This window comes from Macrobrachium nipponense, chromosome 8 (genome assembly GCF_015104395.2).
Source record: "Macrobrachium nipponense isolate FS-2020 chromosome 8, ASM1510439v2, whole genome shotgun sequence".
Classification (NCBI taxonomy): domain Eukaryota; kingdom Metazoa; phylum Arthropoda; class Malacostraca; order Decapoda; family Palaemonidae; genus Macrobrachium; species Macrobrachium nipponense.
This window is the reverse complement of record NC_087203.1, coordinates 13,522,985-13,546,930: the sequence shown is the minus strand read 5'-3', so window position 1 is coordinate 13,546,930 and position 23,946 is coordinate 13,522,985. Positions and strand designations below refer to the sequence as shown.

General features: G+C 36.6%; 1 protein-coding gene across 3 annotated transcripts in view; it reads right to left on the bottom strand.

Moving 5' to 3' along the window:
• LOC135222617 (uncharacterized) overlaps positions 1 to 23,946 on the bottom strand; it is a 775,758-nt gene that overhangs the window by 466,226 nt on the left and 285,586 nt on the right. Inside the window, exon 1 of one of the 3 annotated variants that reach the window (XM_064260719.1) lies at positions 4,557 to 5,745. The exons of the other annotated variants lie outside the window; for them this stretch is intronic. Coding sequence (XP_064116789.1) covers positions 4,557 to 5,033 — 477 coding nt within the window. The 5' untranslated portion in view covers positions 5,034 to 5,745. Of the gene's footprint in view, positions 1 to 4,556; positions 5,746 to 23,946 lie in introns of those variants that run through there. 3 annotated transcript variants of the gene reach the window in all.

The window sequence follows — 23,946 nt, the reverse complement described above, 5'->3', positions numbered from 1 at the left end:
ATATATATATATATATATATATATATATATATATATATATATATATATATATATATATATATATATATATATATATATAACAGTTCGAAAGTGCATGAACGTCCACACTGGACATGTATGAACGCGTTGAATATATTGAACACGTGTGTGAGTAAAGATATTGTAATTACATGATGATCTTCCAATGTGAAGGCGTTTTATGTACACATACAGAAATGTGCTTACAGGAAAATGTGACAGTAAGATCTTATACCTGGCAGAAGGTGCCTCTTTCACCTCACTCATAGGAATTCTGACTCATCACCAGCAAGTCACAGAGGGAACCAATAAAAAGGAAAGGCTCGATAAACATACGAAACTGCTTATTCATCTAATTCCAAAGATGACCGAGAGAGAGAGAGAGAGAGAGAGAGAATGTCACCCAACACGTCATGTGAGACGTGATGAATTCGTGATCCTTGAAATGAATCTGATAGGGGTGTTCGTGAGGATTCAACCATTGCAGAGAATTGAGCGGAAAAAATGGACATAAAAACACTTCCTTATCAGTCTTAATTCTCTCATTCTGTCGCTGACTGAGTTTAGTCTGTATATGCTAAAAAAACTAAACCAATGTGACCCTTCCTTACCGTCTCTGTCGGTCGGGAAGAGCACCTTCACTATCGTAAATGTGTGCGCGGATATCATTCTTAAAATTCACTTACTTGGATCTGAAGAAGATAATAACTATACTCGGAAACATAACTGACTATCACTGGTTTCTTGCTTTCTACAATTTGAAAATAGCTTGTAATACGTTCGCTCTCTCTCTCTCTTAAATATATATATATATATATATATATATATATATATATATATAAAATAGTATATATATAGTATATATATATATTATATTATAATATATGTGTGTTGTGTGTGTGTGTGTGTACATATATACATATAATATATATATATATGTGTCGTATATATAAATATATAAATAATTATATATATATAGATATATTATGATATATATATATTATATATATATATATATATGTCGTGTTGCCTAGTAAAGGGTAGCTCCGTAGAAAACACAACAACGGTTAATTTCAACTCCATACTTAAATTTGAATCCTTAACTGTGGATGAACTCTTTTGCAGCTAAACTACAAGAACTAGACGAACATCATATGAGAGAGAGAGAGAGAGAGAGAGAGAGAGAGATTACTGTGATCTCCAGAAATGATCTCCATTACAAAAAAAAAGGGCCTTTTTAGAAGAATATTCATTGGTTGAATAACTTAGGAGGTGAGCGAACTTCAACATGTAGAGTTCTGTATATGAACAAAATTAACACTTCAAAGACGTTACAATGAGATAATGAAATTACTAAGAAAGATTACACAACATGGACAATATCAATAACGTAAACAATAACAACAATAAGCACAATACTGTTAAGAATATTAATAATAGGAATAAGAATTTTTTTTGAAAACAATGAAAAACAATTGCAATATAAAAAGAAATATCTATTACTAAAATAGTCTTGCACAGACACTTAAGTAATTTGCATCCCACAGTAAAAGAATGAACAACATAACCTCATTTAGCAAACAGTTAAAAGCACATAAAAACAAACCATGCCCCCACCGATACTAATTAATAAAGCTCCAATAAGCTAGAGAGAGAGAGAGAGAGAGAGAGAGAGAGAGAGAGAGAGAGAGAGAGAGAGAGAGAGAGAGAGGTGGTTATGTAAAACGGGTTTTCTGAACAGACGCCTCTCCGAATTCATTTGTATCTTCGAAAAAACCGTAATAAATATAATTCTGTCACTATAATGAGATCAGTGTTAATAATGAAAACCTGGGAGCTGATAATTCTGATGGAAATACAAGAAGGATTTTATACTGACAATATTCTCATTCTTCCAAAGAAGCAGCAGCAGCAGCAGCAGCCCGCGTATGCGAGGTCAGACTTTACTGAAACTGGTTTTCAGTAAAAAACAAAAATCGCTGAAGAAAAAAAACCTACTTCTACTGTAACCTTTCCTTTAATTGATGTTGGTAGCTTTCAATAAGATTCGAGCCTTTAAAATCACCCCTGAAGAGTTTTATTTTCTCAAAAAGCTGTAATGTCTTCTGAAAGGAATTTTAACAAATTTTCAACTATTAGCAGTAGAGTTTCATCTGTGTGATTCAGACTTCTTCAAATGGAAAATGGAAGAACTGCATAAACTACTTATGTAATAATAGGCTTCTTGTCTATATACCAACTTAGCAACAAAAGACGCAAAAACAAATGTTCATACACAATGTGGGGGATACATGCTTCAACTACTGAGATTAAATATAATTCTTAATGTGCCTGCTCATATGTCCGAGAATTGTTCCCAACCAGACTCTGCACTAAAAACAGAATGACTAGAAAAGGATGGCTAGAAACAGTCATCATCGACAAAATCTTATGGAAAAGTTTGGCTTAAATGCTACGTTTAAGGGAAGTACTGTAGTACCGGATGTGTTCTACATGGTTGTTGAAATAATAGTTTAAGTATAACATTTCCCAGCAAAGTAGCAATCAAAGAAATGTGTACATATTCATGGTGGATAATAATAATAATAATAATAATAATAATTAATAATAATAATAATAATAATAATAATAATAATAATAATAAATATAATAATAATAATAATAATATAATAATAATATAATAAATAATAATAAATATAATAATAATAATAATAATAATAATAAAAACAAGGAGGGTGAGTACAAAATGAACACCTCTATCTGAAATTCAAAACGTTAGGCTAGCTTCCAATAGACAATTTGAGGCCTGATAGGAAAATGTTGCAAACACTTGCAACCAACTGTAGACGCCTGGTGCAAAAGCCAGGGGGTTATAATGAAGTCTGAAACTCAATAGTTACATAATATGTCCTAATATGGCAAGTGCGATATAGCGTTTCATAAGAATCCATACTTGATTCCGAAGTTATATAAATATCAACAGCCTTTTCCTCTCTTACCCATTGCAAGGGAAGATGATTACCAAGGACAAAAAGACGGATTAACGTAACACGCAAAAATGAACACGAGAAGGTTCTAAGATCGTTAACGTGGCGGGTTTCCGCCAAATTCTCGTTTAACAACTTAAGAATAAAAAAAAAACAATAAAGATGAAATAAAAGATGCAAGAATGATCTTGTTGTAAGAAATTATTTGTAAGAACTTACTGTAACATTATTAAACATATCCACTGCCTAAAAACCAAAAATTAAAAATCTAACCCTCTTTTCATAGTGAATTCTCGCTTCAGTTCGGACGAAGCGTTAAATTTGAAATATTTTATATTTGGTATGACCTGTTGCCAAAATTCGCAAATCTCGTGACGCTCTTGACCAAAAATCGTTCCGGTAGTGGCGTCCTAGCCAGACCTCCTGGAAAGCGGCTGACCAACTGGGTACGCGGGACGACGTGACTCCTTAGAATATGAGCCAGAGAACAGAAAAAAAGATTAATCCTAATACTTTAGAAGACATTTGGATCTGAAATGAAATTCAAATTCGAAATGATCTCATCTAATTATTCGATCAATAAATACAGAACCTCACTCACTGCTAACTTATCAAATGAACACCAATTTTGGTGTCGCTGTTACCAATTCTGTCAAGATTAGTGTTACAGGAACGTCAAATATTTTGATTATCAGTATCATTATAAGTACTATAAGTATTATTATTGTCACCATAAGGAATGACATTTAAAAAATATGAAATAAATCTGGCCATTGCAAAACGATAACAATATTTAGAAAAAAAAATAATTGCTATTATAACGGCGACGAAATGATGTCAAAGGAAATCAAATTCGATACAAAATTTCATGTCTTAAAATTTTCTGTCATGACGAGTGCTATCTAAAGAAGCCTGACTATCAATCCCTGGCCCAGATTACGAAGCTGCATCAATATTCACTTCCTCAAGTACTAAAATTATATCCAGGAAGTTCAATGAAAATATGAGCAAGAAAAATAAATAAAATTCAAGACTATACTTACATACTTACATGTAATGTGTATATCATGCTTGCAACAGTCGTCTATAACACATTTACAACGGTTATATATATATATATATATATATATATATATATATATATATATATATATATATATATATATATATATATATGTGTGTGTGTGTGTGTGTGTGTGTGTGTGTGTTTGTGTATAAACATGTAACTGACAATACACGTAACATTTATCAATATTTAACTTCGGCATACTATTTTGCCCTATAACTAAGATTGTTACAGTGAAAACCGACTTTGCATCAAAATTATATTTATCACTACTAAATTTCTCTAGGTTTTTGCCCGGGGAAACATTTAAAAACAGTAAGAAGACAAATGGCTCCACCAACACTTTTAGTAGCAGTGACAACCGCCATGCTGCTACAAAAAAAAATAAAATAAAAAAAAAATAAAAAAAAATAAAAAAGTAAATAAAAAATAAAAACGGAGACATTTATTTCGTTTCCAAGAATGAAAACTTCGAATTGCCCTACCTGTCGAAGACCCTCCATCCTTCCCACAGTGCGAGATCCTTCCACTCTCCTGGCTGCAGGAGTGGGCGTGTCGACCTTCCTCCTCAACCTGGCGGGTACATCATAGATATTTTCCAGGTCAGGGTGCATTGGATAGGGTTCATCCACGACAGGCCGCCCACGGCCGCCGACACTACCTCCTGCAGGATAATCATGAGCGTGCCCTCTGCCCAGTATAGGGACAGGAGCCGTAGGGGCGAGGGCTGTGGTGTGAGCAGGGGCGCTGGTCTTTCGACGGTCCCTGCTGGGGCCGTCGTACTCCAGCTCGGGTTCGCTCTGCACCTCCCGGAGGTCCTCTCGGGAGTAGCCAGCATCTTTCCTCTTTCGGGATCTCCCGAAACCGAGTCTCTTCCTCAGTTTGGGGCTGGTGGAGGGCGAGGTGGTTGGGCTGGCCAGGGGGCTCAGCGACTGCAACTTTTGAACTAAGCTGCCAAACATGTTTTGGCTTCAAGCTCACGCACTCATACACCGACCGACCCTCACACGTGGATCTCAGGCCATAGACCCCAGGATGTGTGACGATGGCACACGCCAACCCCCTAAGGGCTCTCCGCTTATCTACAGGTACTGTGATGAAGGAACCCCAGAAAGAAACACTTGTGACACTTACAAAACACTTGACAACACTTTGCACATGAGGGGAAGGTCACTGCAGTAGGAAATGACGAGTGGGTACTAAATGAGAGAGAAAGAGGATGACGACAACGTTAAAAAATGGGGAGCAATTGCTACGTAATGGGGCAAAGAAATATCTGAGGGGAGGGCAAGCAAGGGAAGGCAGGTCAACTAAGCATGGCTGTCAGGTCGCGGCAGGAGACCCAGGGCCGAACGACTACCCCGCAGCGCCTGCAACAGCAACACATCCTAACATCTCGGCTGCTTCCCACACCCGGGCGATCTGAATGCCGTCGTCTTCAAAACCGAAAACACAACTCACAAAAAAAGGTCGCTTATATCACTGTAAATCTCTTTTGGAAGAATGTCGAGCCGGTAATGACCGATCAACACTTGGCGAGCAAGACCGAAATAGAGTCCCTCCTCCGTTATATCCAGGCGATAAAGGTCTCCAGCCACGGCCAAAGGCAGCGGCAGCAAGGCACGAGTCTCATAAAGCCACACAAGAATGGCACCTGTGCTCGCAGCACAAAGTCTCCAGAACTTCTACTGCACAGCGCTCGGCTGAACCCCCCTACTACTACACCGAGCCACACCTACATACACACACACACAGACACACACTCACACTCACACGCGTACGCTTACACACCTTTATACTACAACTACCTTTGCTAACGTCCTTCCTGCTCTCTCTCTCTCTTTCTCTCTCTCTCTCTCTCTCCATCTCTCTCTGGGAAAGATCTTGTCAAGTTCGCTGGTAATTATATTTCGAAAATAAGGCACTCTCAGGAGTCTTGAATTCTGGAAGAAGTTCATCTCATCTCTTTTAGTACTATTTGGTAACCTCAGACCAGCAGATTCCAGAACCGCTGCCTTTCGCCGGTTTTCAAAAGGTTTCGCTCTCTACAATATTTAAGTAAATATATGTCGTGCTTAAAATGAAGTCACGATTATCGATAACAAATCGATTTAGCAATTATTGATAACTTTAAAGTCGTCTTCAGCGAATATCTCTCGAGTATTCCAGTTACATTTGAATAATCCGCCGTAGGTCACATGAGATCATTCACGTACCTGAACCGATGCGAACCGGGAAGCCAATCAAATCGTCGCTTCTCTCTTGAGTAAGAGGTCATTGGTGGTTACCTGGGCAGCCTTACCTCTAATGGGACTTTACGTTACAACTCTCATCAGTGCAAACATTGACATGATGTGTGTAGTGTCCAGACCCCGTTTTTACCGCATTGTTACCAAGAAATCACGCTCATTTTACCTGCTTTTTAACGTCCCCCCAACAATATGAGACCCTTTTCAGTTCCACGAATAAGACATCCATTTTACTCTTGGGGGAAAGGAAAAGATTTCTTAAAAACAGAAGAAGAGTAAATTCTCCTTTTAACGAAATGAAGCAAACGGTGACAGCTTCGGGCAATCGAGGTCGATCGACCTGGCTGACCACGACGCAATCTCAGCGCTTGCTTAGTTCAACAGCCAACATGGACATGCCCCGCTCAGTCTGCTGCTAACACAAGCTGAGATCGAGCAATTTACCGGTGGCTATGAAATATTGCCGTCCACTGCTTAGTTCATGTGTTTTTCTTTTCAATTTCTCAAGCTTGAATGGCGTCACTTCGTCGGCGTCCATCGACAAACGATCTTCAAACAGCCTAATAAATTGGTATTACGAGGTTTGTCTAAAATTTCTAGATATAGTATGATTATTCCTATATTCCTCTCTTATTGTCTTTCAGGAATGATTTCCGAGTTATCATCGAACTGATAAAACTCAAAGCTATAACTCAATCAGCAATTCACTCAAGGAAAATATCAAGATCAAACGTGTCAACAAAGCAACCAAACAAACCAAAATGTAGAATATCTTTGGTAAGATAAAAGTCAATAAAATCAAATGCTACAAAAGCAGAATACCAAATAAAATGACATGTGAACATAACATTTATTTCATTTAAATTTCCGTGGTATTATCAAAAGCAAATATCGACGGAAGAACTCCGTACGCTTATACGTATTCACATAATATAGTCTATTTCCTGCACTTTTCCGGAAACTATACAAACATACGCAGTGAAGCGTCGCTCTAAAGAACAACAGGAAACTCGTAAAATCACAACAGCAAAATTTCAAGCCATCTATGTATAGTATAAATAATGACGACGACAGCATAAGAGTTAAGTGATATGCGAAAAAAACGCCATTAGTGATTATATCAGAAATAAGGAAAATTGCCTTCAAATCTGTTGCTAGAAAAACAGAATTATCATTTTTATATTTCTACCTCTCTTCATAATTACCTTCAACTACTTAATTCTTTATTTGTAGCTTTCAAGAAGACAACTATACGAAAGAAGGAAATAAATAATCTAAATACAAACAGACCATTTATTTTTAATCACTGAACCAAATACATTAATCATAGATATAAAACACAAGCAAAGATGACAATGTTATACCATGAAATATGAAGTAATAAAAACATGAAACCGTATCAATAATAAAGAAATGTTAAACTAATTTCCAGTCAAGTTCAACCCAGTTCCTGTAAATGGCTTAGATATGAATTCTCGTCATTCAAGGTGTCACCTGGAGCGAGCGAGAGAGAGAGAGAGAGAGAGAGAGAGAGAGAGAGAGAGAGAGAGAGAGAGAGAGAGAGAGAGAGAGCATAAAGTATCGAAGGTTAAGTATCGTAGGTTATTTTACGGAATTAAGACCAACTAATTGTTGAATTCAGCTGCTGGAAATATTGACCTGCTTCAAGTGTTCAGAGATCTCTTCGCTTTTAACCAAACGCACTGTCTTGATCACATACACACGTAAAGGAATATATATATATATACTATATATATATATATTATATATATATATATATATATATATATATATATATATATATATATATCTATATTATATAATATATATATATATATAGATATATATAATATATATATATTATATTACTATATATAATATAAATATATATCTATATGTAAAAAAATAATATAAAATTTTTTAATTTTATTTAAAATATATATAGATCTATAAAATATAATATATATATAATATTAATAATATTATTGACCATAGAAATAATGAAACACCTGAGCAGGTACCAAAAATAACAGTAGGAGAAGTAAAGAAAGCATTAAAAGGCACGAAAAGAAACAAAGCAGTAGGAGAAGATGGCCTAACAATGGATTTAATAATAGAAGGAGGAGATTTCACAATAGTAAAACTCGCTGAACTTTACACAAAATGTTTGAAAGAATGCTCTATACCTACAGCTTGGAAAAACTTTATCATTATATCAATTCACAAAAAGGGAGACAAAAGACCTGAAAAATTACTGCCCAATAAGTTTACTCTCAGTAATAGATAAAATATTTACAAAAATCATATTAGGCCCAATAGATGGACAGCTAGACTTTAATCAACCAAGAGAGCAGGCAGGTTTTAGAAGCGGGTATTCAACAATTGACCATATCCATCCATGTAATTAACCAGCTAAAGGAAAAATCAACAGAGTATGACAAACCACTATGTATGGCATTTGTAGACTATGAGAAAGCTTTTGATTCTATCAAAACTTCAGCAGTAATAAAAGCCCTTCAAAAGCAAGGAATAGAAGAACACTTGAAGATATCTATACGGAAGTCCAGCAATCCTAAAGCTACATAAAGACAGTGAGAAATTTCCTAAATTATTCACAGCGTGCCTTTAAGAGTTTTTTAAGAATTTAGATTGGGAAAATGTAGGAATTAATATTAATGGGGAATACCTTAATAACTTAAGATTTGCAGATGACATGGTTCTACTCAGTGAATCAGGGGAGGAATTACAAAAGATGATAGAAGATTTGAATAGAGAAAGCAGAACTGTAGGACTGAAAATGAATATGAGTAAAACTAAGATAATGTTCAATGAAAATGCAGAGACAATAAATAAGGGTTATGGACGAACCTCTAGAGATTGTTAATGAAAATACGTATTTACGACAGACAGTAAGTGTTCCTACAGGGCATGACGCCGAAATTAAAAGAAGAATAAGCATGGGATGGAGAGCTTTTGGTAAAGAAAATGACATTATGAAAAGTAAAATGCCACTTTCTCCAAAAAGAGAAGTATTTAATCAGATAGTCCTACCAGTATTAACTTATGCATCAGACACTTGGAGTCTTACTAAAGCCTTAGACTATAAGCTAGTTACAACTCAAAGACCCATGGAAAAAATAATGATGAGAATAACACTGAGAGATAGTAAAAGAGCAACATGGATACGAGAGCAAACTAAAGTACAGGATATTCTAATAACAAGTAAGAAAAAGAAATGGGCGTGGGCAGGACATATAATGAGAATGTCAGATAATAGATGGACGAAAAGAATAACAGAATGTGTCCCTAGAGATTGCAAACGAGACAGAAGGAAGAGAAGACGATGGATTGACGAGCTAAGAAAATTTGCTGGTACAGAATGGCATAGAAAGACCATAAACAGACGGGATTGGAAGGACATATCTGAGGCCTTTGTCCTGCAGTGGCTACAAACGGCTGATGATGATGATGATGATTATATATATGTATATGATATATAAATATATACATATATATATATATATATATATATATATATATATATATATATATATATGTGTGTGTGTGTGTGTGTGTGTGTGTGTGTGTATGTGTGTGTGTGTGTGTTTATATTCACAAATATTAGGCCACAAAAACAGTTCAATATCCAATTCACTATACCCCGGAAATGTCTTAAACTCAAGGGAAATTAAAACTGATCAGTGGCATGAAGCACTAACCTCAGTGGTCAAAAGTCGCTTTACACCAGTGGTTCCCAAACTAGGGGGCTCGCCCCCCTAGGTGGGCGTGAGGAGGATACAAAGGGGCGTGAAGTCATCTGCTCAAAAATATTTGTTTAATTAGAATAATAAAATCAATCAAAGAACAAATATCTGCCATTACATGCAAAGTATAATTAGAGCAGTCACTCCAACCCGTTTTCTATTAGAAAAATGTCTCTGGAATGTACTATTATTTGTTTGAGCGGCTTTCATTATTAAAATCTAATACAAACAGAAATCTGTTTTCCTGAACAATGCTAAGAAATAAATGCAATAATCATTCCACATGAACAAAAGAGGGAGTGGGGGCATGCGGGTCTACTGGAAGCAAAAAGGGGGCATCAGGTAAGATAGTTTGGGAACCAATGCTTTACACTATCGTTTCTAACACATACAGCGGTTCGAATCCCACTGATGACGAAGCACTTACAATTCCCCTTGTGTGTTAGCTATTCCCGAGGTATAGTGCCTTAGATAAAATAAAGATATTTGTGGGTAAAGATATACATATACATATATATATATATATATATATATATATATATATATATATATATATATATATATATATATATATATGTGTGTGTGTGTGTGTGTGTGTGTGTGTGTGTGTGTGTGTGTGTGTGTGTTATATATGTTTTTTATGTAATTATGTGCTTTTGTATGTACGAATGTATATATGAATGCCTGTTGTCAAGATACCGCGTTTCGTTAAAAGCGAAAGATCTCTGAATACCTGGTGCATATAAATATTTTTAGCAGCTGGATACATTTAGTTTCTCTTCATACAGCAAAATAACCTTCGATACTATATGCTTGCTCTCTCTCTCTCTCTCTCTCTCTCTCTCTCTCTCTCTCTCTCATATAACCTATTCAACAAATATATCTATCACTCTCCATCAGACTATGAACTGGATGAAAAAACAAACAAACACATATTCATTAGTATGTGTGTCTTTGTAACCAGCGTACAGTTATACCTCAATCCACAAACACTTACCAAGATCGGTATAGGTATAACTCTACCCGTAACACCTGTTAGCGTTCATTTTCAGTCTATAATCATTTGGTCCACAGAAATCCATAAAGCCTATAACCATCATTTCACCGTTTTGTTATTTAGTGTCACTAATGATTTATATATCCCCCATGAACCTCAGTATCATTTCACCGAAGAAATGAAAGAATATAAGTGTTAACTGAACATTCTCTTGACAGCCATTTCCCAGAATTCTTGTCACCAAAGCATTCTACTTGCTCTGCTCTCATACGTGAAAATCCATGAGGACAAATTCGTATATGTGTTTACACGATACTACGAAGTTAGCACCACTCCGTAGGACGTTTTTCTTCATTCGCCTTAACACGAGGACTATTTTTAAGAAGCCAGTAGACCAAGAGAGTTACACCCACACCACGTTTGAGAGCAGTTAATTAAGCTGACGCCCCATTCATCACAGAATTCCACGGTGCCATTAAAACAAAAGGAAATTTCACGCTTTCAGTAACTGACATGAGAGTGGCTCTACCTGGCAGAATTCATTCCGAAAGAGAAATTCCCGGAGAATAACATCACCTCACAAAAATTCTGAAGGTCGGCTGTAAGAAGACTTTGTCTAATATTACGAATTCAAAGGGAATGAGTCTTTCTTGCGCTTACGCAACTATTTATTTCATCAACGAATAAACGAATGAATCAATGCCTGAATGACATATATACCTGGCGTCAAGACTGCAAAGGTCATGGACACCACAACGAAAGAAAATTATATTCAATTTAAATAACGGAAATAGAAAACAATTAATCTATTGCGGTCAGGTATTTATGTTGCATTTCCCCATTAAGATCAGAATCTTCAACCACATTTAGTTTTGTCTAGGTCGAGGTTTAATATATTCCATCCACTTTTTAATGCTTACTCGTAGTAATTACTGTCTTTATCGGTTGATATACAAATATATATATATATATATATATATATATATATATATATATATATAACTACATATATATATATATATGTGTGTGTGTGTGTGTGTGTGTTTCTGTAATATATAAATAAAGGTAATGCCACGGAGGAAAAATGAAAAACGAGAACTACCGAGATCTTTCGGTCTTAACGACCCTTTACTGCAAGTACAGGGTCTTTAAGAACTAAAGATCTCGGAAGCTCTCGTTTTCCATTTTTTCTCCGTGGCATTACCTTTATTTGTATATAAATACACACACACACACACACACACACACACACAACACACATATATATATATAATATATATAATATATATATATATATATATATAATATATATAGTAAGGTCGGATCAGGCGTCAATAACCTCGTCGTTGCGACGCCAGTAGAATTAACAAATCAATCAAGGTCGGATCACAAGCAAAGCACGGGGATAGTCACCTCATTTTTCAGTTATTTATATATTATAAATTCAATGGTTTCATGCCTAACGCTATCTATACTTCTACATCTTACAACATTATATTACTTGACTTTACTCTATATGTTTACATTCATTCATATATAACATGTGAAACTATATCAATTAGTTCTACTACCTTCCTCACTTCCTTTAATAGTTTCAGTCAAGTTTGGGTTAGAGAAAGTTACGGGACAAAAAGAAAAAATGTAGGAAATTCCTTAAACTGTCGACATACCGTCTTGCGCTGCACGACTTCTTGCTTAGCTAAAGATTGCTCTGTATTGTTGCTAAATGAAGCAGGCTCTGAGCTCTATGCCTGTATAGCGTGTTGTTATTCTTAGGAGCTCGAAGAAACGAAGACCATTAACAAGTATCGAAACTGGATTATTTCTTTCTCCCGGTTACCACAATGACGAGTCAATTCAAAGGACTGAATTTCTTCTATGAGCTGCAGATAATGACCGTTGTTTGTTAGAATTAGTAGCATCTGTGCCAGTAGGGGCCCTTTCCATTCTCAGCAGCTCCAGGAAATTTGCCTCCCTCTTTCTCCGGATCGCCACATGAGCGAACCAGCCCAAGAAAAGAATGGGAAGACGCTTCGCAAAGCACAAATCGATTCTCATTATGATTCCCCCTGATTACAGCCTTATCAACCGAGGCCAAATGAAAGCCCGTCCCGGCAGACGAAACTTTGGTAGAGCGAGGAACCGACGAATCCGGATTCTGCAAAGCCGATTTCCTGATAATGCGAGTCTAGGATCTCACTCGCGTGCAAGCAAGCACAGCAGGTTGCCGCTTGAAAAAGAATGGAGGAAGAAACAGGCAAAGAAGCGGTCCAAGTAGAGGGCATACCTCCGTCAAAGGGAACAGTCCTCATCTAACTGACAATGTACAATCAGTGTTTCGTACTCAAGTTAACCAGTAGTTAGGAGTGATATCAGTTTATTTATAATGCATCTTCAGAGTAAGAGGGAATTAAGACAATATAGTTTTTAAAACATGATTTGATAAGTAGCCAGACGATTGTCAAGAATAGCCTTTAATTATTATTATTATTATTATTATTATTATTAGTATTATTATTAATATTATTATTACTAATATTATTATTATTGTTATTATTAGACGGGAATAAATACAAATCAAAGGCAATGAAGTTATAAAATCGTTCTAATTTATGGAATTCTGCAAAATTTTCCCTCTGTATCTGTGATTCAGAAGATATTCAACAGGACAATAAAAAAAAAAAAACTTGCTAAGATTTTGCTATTATGTATAAAAAATCAGCCCTACATAAAATATCAGGAAAAATGCCGCCCTTACCAGTTTTTGTGGAACGCTAAATGTTCACAAAGCTGGCTGCACAACACGAACATCGCTGCTTTTTGTAAAGCTCCCTCATGCGACTTAACAGACCGATCAGCTGGAAATCTAGTGCACGATCATCTAAGAAAGCTCCTTCACACTTTCTTCACTCTTATGATTTTGAAGGTAGTGAATGGGAATCGCTGGCTGTCCCGGTATATCTATACAATTCCCTTTCAGAAATATCCACCGCCTTCAGTTTAAAGATAAACCAGGATAGGTAAGTCTTTAAATTCATCATCAATTTAAATATTCATTTACAGTTGACATTGGCTATTCACATATATTTTTATAATATTTTCAACAACTAGAGTAATATGAAAACTGTAAGAAAAGTAGTTCAGTTCGTTGCTCTATCTATCTGAGCAACCAGTTTTGTAATAAAACATAAAACTTTAACGCAAATATGTATGTACAATATTATATATATATATATATATATATATATATATATATATATATATAGTATATATATGCATATATATATATGCACATTTATATCATGCTAAAAACTATCTATGTATGACATGCAATTTCTGTTAAAAGATCTTAAGAGAGTTAAAATGCACCGACATAAGGATAGCAGAAGACTCTGGGCTACCTGCCTAGGATTGGTTTCGATTTAAATGCACCATTAGCACACATTTGCGAGCCTAAGAAACAACATGGGAAATATTGTAACTTGAAAAACTATATACTCTTTTTACGAATGTCTCTACGGTATTGTGTCGGGACATCTTCCAGGGGAGCACATCGAACTAATCGAAATTTGCGTTTAACTAGTTCTCCCTCTTGATGACAGTCTATTAAAAAAGTGTGGCGCACCGTTGGGTTCTCAATTATGCCCTACATTAACAAATACCTAGAGAAATAATTGAATATGACTTTTATAACTACTTAATAAGAAAAAAAAGGGTTTGGTTTAAGTACTTCATCGACACCTTTTCTATTCATCCGAAATGAGAAAGTAGTTGTAAAGACTTTTTGAGATGTCGTAATAGTACATTTCACTTGATAAAATTCCATAATTTTTAGTTTGGATTATCATGAGCTGAGGTGCATATATTCAAAGCTAGCATGTCCTAGTTCACCTGTAAAATCGAATGGTAATCAGTGTTGTCATCCGCTCCCATGGGATCGGAGAGCTTTATTTGTATTATAATAAAAATGAACTGATAATGGTAACGACAGTTTCTTGAATTCATTACCAAAACATTTCATTCTAAAACAAATCTTAATAGTCGAACTTTACTAGAAAAATCAGAGCAAAATCACAATCAAAATTTAAACTTCATAAACACTAACTTTGTTAAATTACCGTTAAGTGACAAGATCTCAACAAAATCACTAAACTCTTACACTGTTAAAAATGAATCCAGTGACACCACAATGATCATGCTGTTTTTTTTTTTTTCTTCTTCTTTTCTTTTTTATATAAACTGTAGTAGTCGTCGTTTCAGTTAAATTAATAGTAGATTTTTCGGTCTGCTTCGAGGTTTGGAAGACAAAGGCCTTAAAGAATGAAAAATGTAAAACAGCTTTGAATTAGCATGGATGCATGCATACAATGCGTTTAAGGTTGAACACTGGCTATCGAGGCCAGCTGGGCCATTCTAAGCGATAATGAAAAACTGCCTAAATAGAACGCCATTATCTTTCAAGCCACTGAACAGACTTGGGGTCATCAAAATTTCGACATTGTTGCAGTTAAAATTGGTATAGTAGTAGCAACGAATATTAACTGTTACTCTAACTTGACGGCATCTGTTATATACCTACAACACAAATACTGTACATTGGTTAATGCTTGGCTCAAGAGGAACAACTCTCGAACAGTCAAGAGATAATTCAAATGTGAAAGCTCAGTGTCCTCAATTACATTGCGATTTACAGAAGAATTGCCTTGACTATTAATAGGCCAGATCATCATCGTGGACTTCCTCAAGGCTCAAACATTTTTGCAGTTACCATAGACCGTCACTCAAGTTTCTGCTAAGTTTGTTCGGTGAATTAAGATGCCAAGGTAACTGATGCTATTAGAGGATGCCATGTTGTATTAAAAAACATTTCCGTATTAATATTACTGTGAATCTTCTTACCCACTACATTTCTGCGAGAAAGAGAAACCTAAAAACGTGAAAGGATCGTAAGAATTTCAACCAATTACCACTAAAGTGAGTAGTCGTATACTGGAATGCTGTATTGCCCTTCATCCGTTCAAACAATCACTCCACACGGGTAGATTTTGACAAAACAGTGGAGTACCCGTTTTTTTTTTTCGGATACATTCTAATCTCGTAAGGACAATGAGATGCAGCATTCCTCCTCAAGCTTTAAAGGTTAGCCGACTTATCTAGATAGGCCAATTTAACTCATGGTGTTACTCAAAAGTTGCTGCAAAAAAGGGGAGAGGTTAGTGAGTGGGTGGGTGGGTGAGTGAGTGGGTGGGGGGGGGGGGGGGGGATTTGGGGATTTGGGGCAGGGAAGAGAGATCATTACGTTGAGCCACATCTAACGCAAGCCTATAATCCTATGCTGGTATATGCAGTACAACTATCATTGCTATTATTAATTAACAGTGCAAACAACATTTTACCCAAGCCTACCCATACTGACAGCATTTAGGTGGATTCAAGTGCTATAGCGGCGTTCATTTTCATCATTACTAAATTATATTACTATTGAATCATCATCCTCTGTCCTCCATTAACATCGTGGGACCCGGTGTTCGCCGAAGCCTTTCTGATAGAGCGCCGTTCGAATGGTGGATCGTTTTGTCTGATCGCCTCGGAACGTGCAATCGCCTCATCGCCCAATTACCAGAAGTAGGTTCGCTTACGTGCTCATAAAATAAATGAACGCCGAAGACATAAACACAACTGCTAATGGATTTAACCGCGCGCACGCGCTCAGGCATGATATAAACTTGTTTATTTGCTATTGTTGGCTGGACATGGGCTGAATTATCTGCCGGCGGGCAATTTGGCAATCTGCCTAGCTAGATTTGGGAGTCGGCTTTAATGACATGAAGTTAAGGTGAACATTATTCTGCAAATGTTCACAATGTTACAGTCAGTTCAAGCAGAAAGAGATTTTGAAAGATTCTCAGGGAAGTAATAACCACCATAACATAAAAACACAATAAGTTACGAGAGAAAGAAAGCATAATGGCATTCTTAGCTTCCTTAAAAACTGTAAACATCCATCTTTTACAAAGTGCGTTTGCCGCTTCATTCGGGATAAATTCCTCCCTCGCCTCTCATTTTCACTTCCCCTTCGATCGAGGGCATGACTTTCCGATTAATTCACTTACTGCAGATACGATGATACTTAGCCTTGTGCCCCAAAACGAGCGTTGGGCTCAGAGGAACCCGCAGAACTTTTTAAAAGAAAAGATGAAGAACGCGTGAGTAAAGACCCGAGGAGATGCCTCAGAGGGCGGCCTCAAAGGAGGGAGCGAAGTGGGGAGGGAGTAGAAAAGGTCAGTAATTAAAAGTGCGCCGAGGCCATGCAATGGGGCACGACTCGGTTGGTGGGCGCGGTGGGGCTTGGGGGCCGGGATGGGTGTTGGTCCGTTCTGTGACACAGTTTGTGGAACCGAAATCGTAATGCCCCAGGAAGGTAAAGAAGTTGACGATGGGACGCGAGGGGGAAGGGGGAGAGAGAGAGAGAGAGAGAGAGACGCGTCGCGTCACCATTACCCCGTTATGTTTGTGAGTGGGGAGATGGGATGGGGGGAGTTAATAGGAGCGGGGGCTAACTTGCAGGGGCTGAGGTCAGCCATTCATAGGGATCTTCGCCGCGATGAAATTGAACTACGGTTCAACCAGGCAATTCAATTTATCACTTAAATTGGCAAATTGATCCAAGAGACATTAACCCAGTCCCGAGAGACTGCTTCTCATGTCAGCCGGCACATCGTCAAGCAGTTATGGAACAACCAGCTCTCATCACTGAAAATCGCTATTGAGATGAATGTCAAGGGGAATCACGCCGTTCCTGTTATTTGTTATATTTTCTTACTGATTATTTGTGTGGAGAGCTGGGTGTACAAAAAAGCTAGTGGCATTTTGTAAGCGTCTCATGATTTGCGATTCGATGGAAAAGCAACTTTTCCAATTTCCCGCTCTATTCTAGACCACTCTGGGTCCTTGACACTGTCGAAATGTAATCTTGACATTGATGACCTGTCTCATCGCCAGTTTTATATACTTCCTACCTTCAGTATCCCTCAGTGAAATTTATTTTCCCACAGTATTTCTCCACATTTCTGCACAGGTAAATCATTTATTTCCATCTGTCCTCAGTCATCGCAGAAAGAGGCTTTTCTGACGCCTATGCAATGTTCCCACTGTCAGACAACAGAAATACATTTGCGACCTCAGTGTGATTTCCAGAAACACATTAGTTCGTGGTTCCCTCAGGAGCATCAACGGGAGATAGAGGCCCTCCCTCCTCCTCGGCATCCTATCAAGTCACCCCCACCCCCTCATGTCTCTTTTGTGTCACCCGATGTTATTTTTTGTTTCTTTCAAGTGGTATGAAATGGTGTCCATTTTTTACACTGAAGAGGGAAGTGTACACTTTCATCTCTTCCTACACATTTAACGGTTTCATGTTTTTGGTTAAATATATTTCTAAAAAATAACTAGCTTTGGATTGATTTTAGCCCTTATTGGATACAATAAGTAAGTAAATACTTATAAAAACATAAGTAAATACAAAATAAAAATCAACTACTATAACACCACTCTCGATTTAAATGAAATGAATATTGGGGAATCATAGAAAAGAGTTATTTTCCTATCATATTTTTCTAAACCTCATTTTGATATCCAGGTTTATTTGTTATTTTTCTTTTATTTTTTATTTATCGTAGGAGGAACGGGATACAGTTCTTCTAAATGTTTAAAGTATTTAACTTTCATTCCGGAGATGGGTATTCCTGACTGGCTGGTTCGTCTATTCAATCCGGCGACGAAATAACAACTGTCATCGACGAACTCCTGATGGAAGAATATCCCGAAGGGTAAGTAAGGCTTATTGAAAACCTTTTCTTGTTTTGAAGATGAAATGGAATTTCTAATCTTAGAATGCAGCAGATGAAAAGATATGTCTTTATTCTTTTGGACATCCATAATTCTTTCCACAATTTCTGTACAACCAGACTTCAAACGCAAAAAAACTAAAAAAACTCAAGAGGTACTACATTCTAGTTCAATGCCGATAGTACTTTCATAGCTAAGGAGAGTGTTTAAGAGTATATACGCATCAGTGCGTACGTAAACAAACTAAACAACCAACATAACCGTTATAATTCTGAATATGGAACTATCTTTAGAAGAGAAGGTATAACGAGTAATGACTGTTTTTAATGGCAAAGATGGACCAAAATTACTCTAGAGTTAAATTCGGAGGCCTCGGAGTGTGGGTGAAGCACATGAAACTTATTATACGTGAAAATTGCTTTTGTGCACAACTATAGATGAGAACAGACAAAAGGTTTCACATATACATACAATTTTGAGATCGTCTTTTTTGAAAAGATGTAAAAAAAAAATTCATACCATAATGAAGCCTCACACAACAGTTGTCATTAACATAAGTAAACAGATTATAAAAAAAATATATATGAAAATTAATACAGATTAAATTTCACGCGTGAAGGAGCTTAGAAATACTGCAATTGACCCGCACAAGTTTTGGCACGAGAGAGAGAGAGAGAGAGAGAGAGAGAGAGAGAGCAGCAAGTGCATGTACATAATCTTTCATTACACTTAACCTGACTGTGACATCGCCAACACGAACGCGTATTGCAGTGCGTAACTTTGCAAGTCGAGTTGCAATTTTTTCAAAACTTTCCCTTGCGTCACTCTCGCATTTCGAGCTGCGATGTGACATTCGGCAAGGGAGACGTCACTGTGACGCACCTCCTATCGCAACTTTCTATTACTGCTACTGCGAGTTTCGGGACTTCGAAATTTTCGGTGACTACACACTGCATTTTGCTTGGTTGCGCACACGCGACTCTCTCTCTCTCATAAAAGCATAAATGCACTTCGAAGTAACTATATATTGATGTTATCATTCATCAAAATACGTTTCACATGTGAAAATGTCATTTTTACGAAAACAATATCAATGACAGGAAATAGACCACTTTTATCTTGGCATTAAGAGCAAGAGAAAATAACTTTAAAAAGTTTTGAAAACCTCCCTATTTCAACGAAATAATCAGAAAGAACCGAGGAACGAAGATAAACAAACAAACAAACAAACACACACACACACACACACACACACACATATATATATATGTATATATATATATGATATATATATATATATATATATATATATATATATATATTGTACATGTGTGCAAATATATGTTTCCTTGTGCATACTGCGTATTTTTCATGGGCAAAAAGACTGACGTTTTAACACATAAACACACTGTATGTATGTGTATATATATATATATATATATTATATCTATATATATATATATATATATATATATATATATATATATACAGCGTGTGTGAGGGTCTAGAAACGATGCACATACAGGACAGACAACCAAATGATCAAACGGAGAAGGAAGTTGATCCGGGCTCTCGCCGAGCACCATTACGACCCAAAGCAAAAAGGCCCTTTGAAGCATGACGAGCATCTTTGGGCATTACGCATGCTTCGACAGTAGCTAAAGGAAACCCTTCCAAGGGAGAGGGCACAATGCCCATTGACCGACGATCATTGTGATCATATCGAGGCCAATGAGGGTCACGGGTAGAGATCGTCGGATTTGGGTCAAGAGACCCAAGGAGCGCCTGTGGTGGAAGATCGCACATTCATTCGTCAGGTTAAAGACAAATAAATGCCCATACATATAAATACCGATTAATAGAGTACAGGGTTAGACAGCTTTTGAACAAAATGGGACAATCTCCCACATGATGTCACGCGGCTGATCTGACTGACGTCCAGGTAAAAAAAAGTCATCAATCAGTATTTGACCCTGCCATGGTGAAGAACAAGGAAACTCTCTTCCACCGGATTAAGGCGTCTTCACCTGGTCAGTCCTTTTAATCTCAAAACCCGAACTCTCTCACACGAGGTCGTGAAAGGACAGAGAATGGGTGTGGGCAAAACAATTCCCATATTAACCCTTCATTTCTTTGTTTTCTTGGTTTTCTTTTAAGGCCACCTACCAATGACGTCACAAATATGCGCAGTAACAAGGGGACGGTCCAACCCTGTACTCTATTAATCCTGATAAATACCTGCATAGTGTCTGTTGACACTGTGCACAAGGAACGAGGCAGCAAAGCTCCCGTTCCAGATCTGAGGAGGCCGCTGACGGTGGGATTTTATGCTGTTTTACTTTGCTGATCGAGAACCAGTGGTGCAGAGAACTTCGCAACAATACGTGGCCTTCTCATATCTGGAACCGGAGCTTTGCTGCCTCACTCCTTGTGTACAGTGTCAACAGACACTACGCATATATGTAGTATATATATTGTATAGATAGATAAATAGATATTCTTCCCCATGTGTAAATCAATGGACAATTCAAGCAATTTATTTTAACCATAAATAATGCAACGTAATTGCTTGCAATATCATAGCTCCCATAAATCACTCACGCCCCTTCAATCGCTACTGGAATGACCAATACCCTATAAATCAGCATCTGCAACTTCAAAGTTCCATTACAAGAAAACTAAAGACAGATAAGTAATCATCTGGATATTCCTTCCCTTCTAAATAGTTTCATATCACGAATAATTACGATATATCACGAAAAGATTCGGACAACAGTTATATAAAACAAACTGCAATATTACTAGAGAACAATTCTGGGGAACTTCTAATGCTATTCCAACCATTGTCTACGAAGTGGGAAAACCTGTCTTCAGTAGCCACGAACACAAGTTCCATAAGTAACTAAAACGCACAAAGAAATTTTGCCAATTCTTTCCTTCTCCGTTGTACTTCTTTCCTATATATTCTTATGAAGTGTCCTCCTTTCACTGAAGCCTGACAGCTGGTTCCCTTCTATCGCATCCGTGGAAATATACGCGACACCTTATTCTCCAGACATTCCCCACAACACAATAGTAGTCCCTTCCAAGGGAAAGGTGTGATTTATCCGGCGTTAATTAAGGTGTATGTTAAGAGCCGGAAATTAAATGGATCGACCGGAAACCGGCGTCGATTGTGTGCAGTGGAGAAATCAGTGATATGATTGGGGGAAATGCTGATAAATAGCAAACATCCGGTGGTAATCTGATACGTATCTGGGTCTAGACATGTTTGTCTGTTTGCCCGAGTGGGTCAGAAGGGAATGTCTAACAGGTCGTTGCATGGTATTCTAAGAATTTTCTATTCTGATTGGTTTGTTGGATAAAAATGTTTGAAAATCTGAAGCTTTAACGAAAATAAATTTGGAACGGGGAAATTTGTGTCTGTGATGTATGGATGCTTTTTTTTATAGCTCATCTTTTTTTAATAACTGAATCAAACGCTCAGCTTCACAGGTTTATGTTGTACTATAAATGAAGTAAGAGGAGAAGCTTGGGCCATTTCATGTGTACATATTCAATTAAAATACTATTAAGACTTCAAGATCTGCTGAACACACTACGAGTATTTTCCTTCTTCGAATACCATGCAACGACCAAGAGACATTCCCTTCTGAACCACACGAGCAATCAGTCATTCAGAGATAATGTTATGGAACGGTCTCTTTTTTCTTTTTTTATAGCTCAGCTTTTTCTAAAAACTGAATCAAACTCTCAGATTCAGAAGTTTCGGTTTACTCTAAATGAAGTAAGAACAGTATCTAGGTAAATTCTGTGTTTATATATATATATAATAATATAATATATATATATATATATATATATATATATATATATATATATATGTTATATATATATATACTAATTATTTGTATTATATATATATTTATCTTTATTAATATATAATAATATCTATATATAGATATATATATATATATATATATATATATAATAATATTTTTTTTTTGTTTTTAGTTGCGTAGAATTGGCCCGACTCTTTCTAATGCACAGTTATCATCAGCATAACTCTGGGCTCCACCAGCCCTGACACAGGAGGGTAATCTGCACAAGTCTTCAACAGGAAACCCAGATACCCGTTTCCTTCAGGCAGCTCAGGATGTAAATGTTAGTATCTCGGAGGTCACGTAGACCTTCGTTTTGGTATGAGGTGATTTTAAATTAGCCCCGATGTTCTGCTCCAGCCGAGTAAATGATGCAGATAATGTGCGTTTCGTTAAACAGTCAGGCTTCCTGCTTGATACCTGGGTCATGTGCATAGACAAATGCCTTGCTTTACAAACTCATTTTCTACTTAAAAACTTATTCACGCACAAACTCAAACACATGCTCTATACACACACACACACACACACACACACACATATATATATATATATATATATATATATATATATATATATATATGTGTAAAATATATATGACTGTCTTTTACTGTAATACAACAGTATAAATATGAAGATAAAGGCTCATAACGTTTAAATAGTGTTTTATGGGCCTTTTATCTTCATATACACACACACACACACACATATATATAAATATATATATATATATATATATATATATATATATATATATATATATATATAGTTAATGAAAGCGTGAGGACGTGCTTCATAGAAATAAATTTCTGAATCATATCAGGACCGAACCCCGTCGTTTCAAACAGGAGGCTACGACATTAGTAGTTCACTCATACAGGTCATAAAAAAAGTTGGAACCAAAGTACTCCGTGTCTGAGGTTTTTCCCGGACAGGCTACCGGCTAACATACCATCGAATTGAAAAAGAAATCCACAAAATTACTGTGTATAACGTGTTTACTTATAAGTATTTACATTTTATTTTACTCAACACTCGAGTACTTTCAGGCCCTATATCTGTGGCCCATTTTCAAGAGATGTGTAGGTTGTCAGCCTGGGTTAAGGCCCAGCTGGTAATATACCAGCGAATTTTAC